General features: G+C 35.1%; 1 protein-coding gene and 1 pseudogene across 1 annotated transcript; both read right to left on the bottom strand.

Annotated features, from left to right (window-relative positions):
* The window catches only part of LOC132185168 (glutamate receptor 2.2-like), a 5,952-nt pseudogene extending 4,591 nt beyond the window's left edge, over window positions 1-1,361 (bottom strand).
* A 2,186-nt stretch (window positions 1,362-3,547) lies between these two features.
* Window positions 3,548-9,557, bottom strand: LOC132185167 (glutamate receptor 2.2-like). The gene is made up of 4 exons (XM_059598978.1): window positions 9,290-9,557; window positions 4,313-5,646; window positions 3,859-4,171; window positions 3,548-3,552 (listed from the first exon to the last, which is right to left on the bottom strand). Exons 1-4 carry the CDS (start codon window positions 9,555-9,557, stop codon window positions 3,548-3,550), a joined length of 1,920 nt encoding a protein of 639 aa, XP_059454961.1.
* Window positions 9,558-12,074: the final 2,517 nt, after the last annotated feature.

Below are 12,074 nucleotides of genomic sequence, written 5' to 3'. Positions count from 1 at the left end.
AAAAATTATATGCAACTTCAACTTCTAGAGAGCGAGTTAATTTTGACGACCCAATAAGAGCTCACAAGTCTCTTTATTCTAAAATCTTTGAATTAGATCCCACTATTAAAATTAATGAAAAAAATATGAGAAGGATTATCATCCATGGATTGTCCAGAATGTCAAAGAATTATAATAACCTTTCATGGTTAGCCAACTGTTCTCTTGAGGAGATGAAAAATTTATTAGTCAACCAAAAACATTTGGCCAAGCAATTGGATCGGGTCTCATTGAAGAACAAGGAAGAGACACTTTTTGGTGGTACTAGGATAGGTCGACCTAGACGACAGAGATGCGCCATATTTAAAAAAGAAAAAGTAGAATGAAAAAGGTCAAGAAAAGAATTATCAACTCAAAATAATCGGCAAAAAGATGATCAACACTCAAGGTAAACTAAACATTTGAATCAAATTATTAAATACTTTAAATGTGGTCGTAAATGACACTATCCATGAGACTATCAACTTAAGACATATTTAGCAGAAGGAAATTTGGTGACATCAAGTGATCACCAAGACATGCATTATAATGAAGCTTAATGGGATTTTCAAGCATCCTTTGTCATAATGAATTTTGAGGATGAACTTTCTCATAAGAAGAAGCCGATTTCAACTAGGAAGTTGTCAAACAGCAATTTATCATCGATGAAATAGCAACAAGTGCTATTGTAGTTAAGTTAGAGGAAACGCCATTGGTAGTGACCAAACATAAAGTAGTTAATTATGATGAAGACTATATCATTGCCTTTGAGGTGAACTCCAATCACATGAATAAAAGTAGACTGAGAAAACAAAAATATATCATGCAATCCTGTCCTCAAACCATAGAGGGACATATGCCATTAATTAGTGAACTTGAGCAAGATTCAAAGATAGAAAGAAAAAATAGCCCATGGAAGATTGATGTGCATAGAACACTATATGTGGTACGTTATAGTATTGAAGAATAAAATGAGGAAGACAATATTGCATTTGAAGAAAATGCTAAAAGAACAACATGGAGGAAAGGAAGGAAGACGGTATTTGCATCCAAAATTAAAGGATGTTACACCTATTTCATGCCAATGGGCTGATAAAGTGAAGACTTGTCTACATGGATTAAGTAAGACGTATAAGGTGTTGCCAGTGGTTTTGGGATTCTGGCAATAGTATGGATTGGATTTTTATAGTATTGGGAGCTAGTAAATTATATAACCTTCGAAGAATGGATGTGAAGAATGCTTTCCTGCATGAATTATTACATTGAGGATATTCACTACGCGATGATGAGTGTTGATCAATGGCAGCTCCACCAGTCTCTCCAAAATTTTCCTCCCACTTCATCTCTGCTCTAGCAACCACATCTCAGAGCCTAACACAGCCCCTCCCATCCAATGCGTTTGTTTTCCTTCTCAATCCTACTCTTTTTTTCTCCACTTCGTTCTTCCTTTCCTTTAATTCACCTCTTGTCGACTTCCACCGCCTGTCTTCCCTAATCTCTTTCTCACGTATCTTCCCAATAGATCATGGATAGCTTAGTAAGTTGACTTGGTGAAACTCTCCCAAATCTAGCCTTGACCAATCTAGTAGGGTTACTAGCAATTACCCCAATTCAATTAACTGGTAGCTAGTGTATGCTACTGTCCATAATACTAGCAGCTCGACCAAGTCTGACTTTGAGTGGCCCACGCTACTAATGATGTACGTCCTGTCGTGACCCGCAAATTAAAGCTGCGCTGGTCATGAAATAACCATTGGATCCTAGGCCCATATAACACGTCCGCACACATTTGGCCATAGAATCAACTATATATAGTAAGCCCATGGCCATTATACCGCATGTACCAGTGTACCATGTCATACGATGCATCTTATCAACCAATTATTAAGATAATTACCAAGTTATAAAAAAGTAGGCATGCTCATATCATACGTGTGCTCAGTGAGCTGACATATCACACGTTTTTATGGAAAGTAGTCATAAGTGTTTAGTTACCTCATACGCCCTCTTGAGTCGTCCAACATTTCGAATCCCTACTATAACGAAATATGTCTATCGTTATATGCAATGCTAGAGGGTTTACTAAAGACACAAAAAGGTCCTAGTTGATCACTCTAAGCTAAAAGGTCAAAAACCCTATTGTCATGCATTCTGGGTTCAGAGCGAATGTTTTGTTTAAGAGGCAAACGTTCGGACACAGGGAGAACATTCGGCCAGAGTTGGAGAATGTTCAGGCAGAGTAAAAAATGTAGATTTTTGGGCTTCTATTCTAAGGTTACCATGTTATAACTACATCCCAGGCTCTAAACAAGTTCATGCACATATAGTGACGGATGACACACAAGAAAACCAGAGATAAGTGAGCGTTTCTAAAACTTTTTGAAAACCTCCATTTTCTTCGAAGAAAAATTGTTCACAAGTTATAACACCTTTAAAAACTTGAAGAAAATAAAGATAATAACAAGACAACATGAAAACTTAGTGAAAGTTCAAGGGTTACCTTGAAGACAGCAAAATCTTCCCCAAAGCTTTCTTCTTCCACTCTAGAACTCTCCTCTCACTTTATGGTTAGGGTTTCTGGTGTCAAGGGTGACTGAGGGGCGAAAGGGGGTATTTATAAGGGTGAGGGGGCGTGTCTTATGTTGTAGAGGTAGAGAATGGGTTAAAATGCTTTTCAAACTATCACTAAACGTTTGGTACAATGGGTTCGATGTCCTATTACATAGTGGTTCTAGGGTTGCAAGTGGAACGTTTGGTCAATACCTAGTGGATCAAGTTTTGGTCAATGAATGTTCGGTGTGGTCCCCTGTCGAACGTTCGCACTAAAGACATGGGAGAACGTTTAGTGGTCCACACTCAACGTTCGGTGAGAAAGTTGGATTTGGGTTTTAGTGCTAAATTTAAGTAAATGCTTGGTTTTTAGGTTAAGGCATACTCTAGGGGGTTAAAAATGATTCTATAGGCTTAAGTACAACAGTTGATTATTGGGATAATTAACTCTCGGAAGCTCGGGGCATCACACTTAGAAACAAGTTGCAAAGTCTAGAAAAGTCGGCTAACATTGACTACTATATAAGGAAGCACTCACTATGTATGTTAGTATGTGTCAAAAGCACAGCTCAAGAAAGAGTGTGATGCCATTAATGCATGAGTGGTGGGAAGTGTGATCAGTGTGCGATGATAGAAACCATGTGCTATTTGTTGTTCGTGTGTCACAAATCACGAGAGAAAGGGTGATGTGTGTCATGGCCTAAGAGGAAAGGTTTATACTGGTAATTGATAAGTTTCTTGTGTTTAGTGTGAATCTTATACACTTGTATCATTCTTGTGTATTAGTGAGTTCTTAATAGAAATTTCTTATTTTATCATATATATTATCCTTTTTAGGTCTCTCCAGGTTTCATTCAACACTATTAAACTGTTAATTGACTATTTATCCCCTATGTAATCACCTTAAGAATTTATATTAATAACTTTAATATCCAAATTAATCATATTTTATTTACTTATAATCTTGTTTGACTCAATCTCATACTACAAAAACAAGTTGACCATTACAAAACTAGTATTTGCTTTCAGAGATTATAGTAGAGAATGTAAGCAATACTTTATATATACACATCAACCTAGTAGTAGGCAGTTAAGTAAGTTAGATAAGTAGTAAATTATTCTAGAAGAATGGAAAATTCATTCATTCTGGTTTCTATGAAATGCGTTTTTATAGTTGTAATAGGCAGACAAATGTTTGAAGGTGGTATATTCTACATTGGCCTTGTATCGAGTATTTGGATGACTCATTATTATATAAAAATAAATTAGAACATGATAAAGGGAACTTACGATGTGCGAAAACCATGGTGGAGAAGCTGTACCATAAGCTTGTCCCAAATTGATGTGAGGGAGGCCCACGAAAATCATCATTTATTCGATGTTCAAGAACCCATAACACAAAGCCTATGAAGACAAAGAAAAAACCGCTTGTCATCCAAAGGTCCCAACTTAAAGGCTTCAAGAACACCCATGGGTTTTTTGGTCTACTATCTTTGATTGGCACGACCATTGATACTCCAGATTCTGTGTATGGCAATGTGAAGTCAACAAAGTTAGACCTATTCGCTATGATCGTTGTATCTCCTACCACAGCGTCAAAGTTCTGTAAAAAAAATTATTTACTTCCATCAATTCTATTAATATAAGTGCCTTGTTTGGATAAAAATTGCTTTTAGGAGGGAAATGAACAAAAGAAAATAATGTTATCTTAGTAGCTAAAAATAGTGAGATGATTTTTACCGACCCCAAGAAATACTTGGTAGACCAAATCATTATAACTACCGGCACTTCCACCATCTGGCTTTGCGAAGGGAATGAACTCGTAACTAACAGTGTATGGCAATGTTTCCATTACAGCATTGAAGACGTCTATGCAGTACCCAGTGACCTTTGTTGTGTTAGTGTTAGGATCAGGTGTCACCTTAACAAATTCTCTAAAACCATGATTCGGAACTCCTATTCGCAGCTTTTTTCCATTTGTTGGAATCTCCCAACCTTTAGGGACAGAGCTTGAATCACCTGGCCATATAATAGGTCCTAGATTATTCTTTGAAGTGGAATATGTGCTCGTGTTCGCCAAATTTAATTTCCTTACCAATCCATTCTCTGGAGTCCAGAATGCAATTTTCCTTTCTCCATTACCATTCACATTAATTATCTCAAAAGTAGATGATCGTAGTTGCCCATTAACTAGACTGAAGTCTCCAGCAAGTCCTGTAAATCTTACACCCAATAATGCTTCGCGCAATTTCGGGCCATTTTGAGAGACCCTAATAGTTTCGAGCTCAGTTAAGTTACTTGAAGCATTTGTCTTTTTAAAGCCAATATTTGTGAACCCAACTTCCTCGACTGCCCTAGCAAGTGCGAAAGCAGCATCATAAGCCCATAGGCCAACAACACTGAGTTTAGCGTTGGTGATGTTTGGATTATCATGTTGGAATTTCCTTTTCCATTGAATAGTAAAATTTTCAAGCTCTCTTGTTTTTGGAACATAAGTCTTTATACCCAATACCCCTTGCATTGAGTCTATGATTGAAGCATCTATCGAACTAAATGAATTGCTTATCCCGTTGGTAATGATCCATACATAACCTTTTCTCATCATTCCAATCTCTTTTGCCTTGATGAAAAGTCGAAAACTCAGATTGCGTGACATGTGCACAATGAAGACTCTTGTTTGCATCGTCATCAACTTGTAAAGTTCTTGACCAAGCTGGTCATCTGTGGCTGATGGAGGAATGAAACTTTGATAGGGGACACGAGCATCAATCTCTTGCAAGGCATCAATCAAGTAGGGTATTATACCTTTCCCATAAGTATTGTCTATATAGATTGGCACAACTTCTCTCCATCCAAAAGCTTGAATAATTGCACTTATAGCTTTCACTTGAGGTGAGTCATTTTGAGAAATTTGAAAAAAGTATTGACTCCGAAGGGAAGTAATAGAAGGGCTTGTTGCTGAAAATGATATGATGGGCACTTGAGCTTTCTTCCCTAGATCGATGACAAATTTGGCCTGCATCGAGTTTTGTGGCCCTATGATGGCTTGCGCTTTTCCATTTTTTATCAGGTATAGAGCTGTATTTCGAAAACAAAGAGAAATCTAAATAAATGTCAAATGGAACTCTAAATGATTAGCCATCCAGTAACCATCACTACATCAATGCATAATTGGCAAAGTGCAGTGATCATGATAAGCAATCAAAAAGATTAGAAATTTAATGTAATGATATATGATATAAAACATCGAGTCAATCTTTTATTTACTTTTCGTCATTACAATCTATTCTCTAATTTAGTTTTCTAGAAAATAAAAGTTTTCATATGCATGTATTCACCTTAAGCTTGGCATGAGTTGTTTTAGAAAGTTATTTTCGTACAAAAAGAAAAATTAAAGATATTTTTCAATTTTTTTAAAGCTTCACAAATTAGTATTTTGTAAGAGAAATACTACACACACTCTCACTCCCACACTCTTAAGTGCACACTTCTTGACGTGGCAGTGAAAATCAATATTGAATTTTGGATAGATCACAATTGTATTTTGAATCTAATAGTAATTTTTTATTGCCCAGCATTTCTTATTTGGTAAGTTGAGATAAAAGTGATTCTACATTAATTTTCAAATCTAGGATTGAAGCTAACTATTACGGACTCAAACCACTGGCTCACCCATTTACTACAACAGTCAAAGTGCCATTTAGATCGATATTAGAATGTTTTGCCATATTCCTGGTGATAATAAGTCAACATGATCTCTTGCTATATTTTTCCTCACATGCAAGGAGATCCTTGCCATATTTAAGTATACAATATACTATATAGACATTGTACTATAAGCTTAATAGGGGTGTACATGCAGATGCAGATGCAGTTATTTGCAATATCCACATCAAAATGTGGATATCATTTTGAGTTTAACTTTGGTCAGGAGCCTCCTTGAAACCCCAGTTTTACAGCCCCCAATCCCTAACTGACACCTAAGCAAAAACTCAAAAAATGCACCAAAATAACCTAAGTCCTAATACACTAGATTTGCACCAAAGAAAAAAAAATTAAAAAAAAAAAAGAGAAAAAAAAAAGAAGAAAGATGAAAGAACTGGTGAAGGGGTCTGGCCAGACCCCTTCGTGCTGTGGTTTGGCGAGACCCATGCCATGGGTCTCTCGTGGGTTTCGCTGTGTGTCTGGTAGAAACCCACCCACGCCATGGGTCACCTCTTTTCGGCGTCGGTTCCCGGCCTTTAGGGTGATAAAATCCCTAAAGGGTTAACAAACCTCTAGGTTTTAGATTTGAATCCAAAAACGAATTTTGAGGCATTAGAAATGAGTTTTGAGCATTAGAAATGGGTTTTGAGGCATTAGAAACGGGTTTTAGGGCATTAGAAATAGGTTTTGAGGCAGGTTTCAGCGGGTCACGGCCAGCCAGACCTGCAAGTCATGGCCGGCGAGACCCACGCCGGCGATGGGTCTAGCTGTGGGTCTGGTTGGGACGGCCAAGGGTCTTTTCGGTATTTTTTTCACTTTGATTTGTTATGTATGTTCTCATTTTGATTTTTTGCAATTTTCATGAAATGATTATGTGTCACATGCTAATTGGGTGCTGTAAAAGTAGTAGTTTGTAGATGTTCCGAATCATAGGGGCTCTCTATCATTTTTAGATATCTGCATTTGCATCATGTTTTTACTAATTGTATCCGCGCAGTTATTGCGGTTATTAAATACGGTTATTACCGACTGTCCGCATATTAGATAATGGACCTTTTTGTTCTATTTTAGTTTTTTGGGCAATCTTTGGGTCTCAATTAAGGCCTATTTTATACAATTTTGCAAATAATTTGGGCGGATTTTTAGTGTTTTGGGCTTGTTTTAATTTTTTTTTTGAAGTCCTAATGTTTTGAAAATATAATGCAACACCAAAAATATGTAAAACTGAGAAAAAAAAAAAGTGGGGGACAATGGTTACGACCTCAAAATATTCGTAGTAATCAATGCTCACAATAAACATCCTTATGTTTTTTTATCCATGATTTAATGAGCACAACAATCAAACCAGCAAAAGGATGGTAAATGTTGCAATGAGAGTTTGAGATACGAAAGAATCAGAGATGAGGCACGAGTGCAAGAAGATGGTGGCTTTGGGCTTTGGCGGAGGCTCTGGCGGAGTGAGAGTGAACTAGCTAGTGAAGTAAATGAATGAAATGTGAAAAAAAAAAACATAAACCAATGTAAACGTAACTTATACCTAACCTAAAACGATGTCATTTTGGTGAATTTATTAAATATATTATATATAAAATATATAAAAAAATGTATATTACATATAAAGGTATGGAGATGCATGCGGTTAATAGCCGCTATCGAGCGATCAATATCCGCCCGCATTTACATCCTTAATTAGTTATATTGTATGTTGTATATTTTTGAGCTCATATATATGCATTATAGATAAGCCTTACCACTATATTCATTTTGACTCACTTAGAAGTAACAAAGCTTTTTTCAATCTTTGGCCTTCTGTCTCTATGTTAACAATAACCTAGATCGATGTTCCCAATTGCGTCCACATAATAAAAATTCTAAAGTATGTTTGTTTCAAGGATTAAACTCATGCAATGAAATGGTTATTTCATTGTTTAATAAGATTTTTTTGCCCTGGAATAGCCATTCAATTCCCATGGAAATGCTAATCCTGAAATTGAGGAATAGCAATTTCTCTAAACAAAAAGAGTGAATCGTTAAGCTATTCTTTTATAAATAGACTATATTTTTCCAAAAAAAAAAAAAAAAATCACCATCTTTTTTTTTCGAGATCCGTCGTCAGTAGCTTGGGTTCCACCTTCAACAAATGGAGCCTCAATTTTTTTAATAAAAAAATGTTGGTATTTTAGTAATTTTGGTTTAATTCTAGTAAGATCGCATTAATGTCACCAAAGTGAAAAATATAAATAGCTATTCCATTTCATCTTCTTATATTTTCAAGAATAGCTATTCCATGTCCCAAATGCCTCCTAATTAAATCAATTTCAACAAGAATCAAACGTTTATGAATTACGTTTCGACATATAGTTGAACGTTTTGTATAATCCTGGCTTTACCAAAACTCTCTCAAAAGAAAATTGGGCGGGGGTGTGTTCCCTAGTCATAAATTTTATAAAGTAATGACAAGTGCAGTTCTTAACTTTTACATTCCAATTTTGTGATTTATCATACATAAAACTAGCTAGTTCTTATGTTGATAGTAGAACCACCTAATGAGTTCTTTTCCATTATAAAATGCTAGATAGTATAACTAAGGGTGTACATGCGAGTAAATATTAACCGTCCGCATCCGCTATTCATACATGTGGATGCTAATGCAATTAACAAAAAGCACTATCTGCATATGTTGATTTAGATAGCGGTTTTAGAGTATATAGGTGTAGTTAATAACAGTATTCACATTCCCTTTACTTAATATGCGGGTAGCAAACAATAACTACAATAATCACGCTGATATGGTTAGTAAAAACTTGATACGGGATGCAATACAAATATTTAAAAGTAATATTCGCATTTTGTGAATACGGGTGCAGTTATAAGGAAAACCAATTATTAAATCTAATCTATGGTATTGGAGGAGGTGAACAAAAAGACAAAAAAAACAAGAGCTGTCGTTAATTACGCATAATGACCTTAACAGCTGTTCGGAATGATAACTAAAACACAGAGAGAGAGAGAGAACCTGCAGCAGCTGCTCCAACAACATCACGTTTGGAGTCCCTGATGTTAAGCCTCAGCCTAGTTTTGTAGTAAGTATGAGAAGCATAGAAGTGAGAAAGAGCCATATTTATGCAACTCCACCCCATCTTCGCATTCCATGTACCCATGTCAAGAACCACACCCACATCAACTGGGACTGTCGTGTTTTGTGCCATGCCCAAAAACATGCTTTCAGAAATAATAATGAAGAAGAAAAGAGAAAAACCAAATCTGGTACTATTCATGTTCATGATTATGTTTGAATATCTTGGAATTGAAGCTTGATGGCCTTAAGTCACAACAACTCCTATTTATAGGATATATGCTACATGACTAGAGGTAGGACTACAAAAGTAAGAACACTAAGCGAATAAAATGAAAGCAGTTAACCAGCTATACTAAATTATTGTCGCTTATTAAAAAAACAAATACTACTAAATCATTATTGTCAACACCAGAAGCAGAATGGTACAATGACAATGGTTGTAGAATAATTTTAAGCGATTATCAAAAATATCAACAACATGTACTAGTTGACAACTTGACACTACTGTCTACCTCAAAAAAAAAAAAAAATTTATAAAAAATCAGCGACACTGGTGTCTTTTACGGCGTGGGCTGAAGAAGTATGCGAGTGTTGTAAGTTGTTCTGACATCATGAGGTTGGGGGTTTCCCAAATTTGTAATGGAAAAAATAATCAAGTTGCATCAGAAGATTTAAATATAGGGTCCTTTGACAAATGGCTTTTGAAATGAGTTTACTTTGTTTTTTTTTTTTTTTTGTTTTTTTAATTTTTTTTATTAGTTATAAGAATTAAGTGATTGATCATGTGACATAAAGGTGTTGATTTTTATGAAATGAAATGAAAAAAATAGTTTTAAAAATATATTTACTTTCTTTTTTTTTTTCTTTTTTTTTTTGAGAAAAGTAAAAATAAGGCAGAAGGAGATGAAAATCGTTTGCCAGAAGGTGCCACGAATCTCAGTTGATGTACCAACCATTACGGTGGGGCAGCATCATTCTTGATGAAACGGTTCGTGTTCATATTTGGTAGGCGCATTAAAGCATTCAAATAGCGTAACGCGACGCCCTATATTGTACCAAATAAGAGCTAGGTGATATTAAGTGAGTGATATGACGTTTTTCCCATTTATTTATTTTTCTTTTTGTTGAAATTAAGGAGGTTTAGAGTATTCAGATACACCTAACCATAAAAGAAAAAATATAGGGGTAATTACCTTTTGCCCCCATAAATTACAGTGCCTTGTCACTTTCTCCCACGAACTACCAACTATGACACTTGACCCTATCAAACTACCATCTATGACAAAAGTTTCATTTTCATTAGTCAAAGAGGTTAAAATTGACGGTCAACGGTCATGTGCAAGTCATGTGCCATTTTTAATTTTTTTTCTTCCACTTTTGCCAACATTTTAAATTGTTTTCATGTGTTGGATTAGGGTTTAGGAGGGTATAAGCATCATTTTCTCAGTCTGAAGTGAGGGCAAAAGTAGAAGAAGAAAAATTTAAAATAGCACATGACTTACACATAACCGTTGACCATTAATTTTAACCCCTTTAACTGACGGAATGAGATTTTTTGTTATAAGATAGTAATTTGATGAGGCCAAGTGTCACAGTTGGTAGTTCATAGAAAGAAAGTGCCAGGGCACTCTAGTTCATGGGGGCAAATGGTAATTACCCCTAAAATATAAGTAGCTTGTTTTATAAACCTCTCATTTTTCTATATCCTTTGTATCTAAAAAATGATCCAAACATTAATAAACAACTTTCCTCCCTCTTCACTCAAAAAAAAAAAAAAACTCTTAAAACCCATCCTTAACACTACAATAAAAACCTAAAAAAAGGAGAAAAACTTAAAATCCTAAATTATAGCAAATTTTTCGCACTACAACTCTAGCTTCCCAACCATTAACCCATAATTATCTCATCTTTTCTCAAGTAAAAAAGAAATATAAGAGATCGGAAAAGTACCCCACATGCAGTCGGCTAATTATAGTTATAACTATTGTCACCATCATCCTCATCACCCTTAATTAATATTATTTTCACGAATTATCATTTCTGTTAATATATTTGTTGTGTCAACATCACGTGGGCCTTGCATTATATTTTTCTTTCTCGTTGAATATGTTTTCTAATCCAATTTGGAGTATATTTAAGTAGCCAACTTGGAGTCTATTATAGCTGTCATCAATACTTAAAAATTTTATAGTCGAAACAATTAATTTATGAAAATTTTTATTTAATAGTGTTATACGATTGATTATCATCATCGTCATCATAGAATTATTACTATATATATATTTTTTTTAATGTGAGAAAGTCAAATGCTAATAAAGAATATTAAGAAAGATTTGGATTCACTTGAAGATGACAGTCCAACCAAGAACCCGATTAGTTTACTTTGTTCTCTCTGGCATGAACAACTTGCAAACTCTGAAAGCTTTCCAAAGTCTTCTTTATTAAGATCAGCAAAGTTGGAAAATTTTGTTACAATTACACAGGCTTCCTTCACATTCTAAAACACTGCAAAAAGTAATATTCGGATCCTATACCGGGAAGATGAGTAGCGAGTGATTTATAAAAGACATTCATGGATGCTAGCTAGGTCCCATATTCCTTATTAATTACTAAGTGAAACTAAGCTTTATAAGTGATTTTAAAGCAGTTCTAAATCGGCTAGTTCTTTTAAGGTAATTTATAAAAGACCCTCATATATAGATGTTAGGTCTCACATTTCTTA

This window comes from Corylus avellana, chromosome ca6, assembly GCF_901000735.1.
Source record: "Corylus avellana chromosome ca6, CavTom2PMs-1.0".
NCBI lineage: Eukaryota > Viridiplantae > Streptophyta > Magnoliopsida > Fagales > Betulaceae > Corylus > Corylus avellana.
Note: the sequence above shows the minus strand (reverse complement) of the source record. Positions and strands in the feature narration are given on the sequence as shown.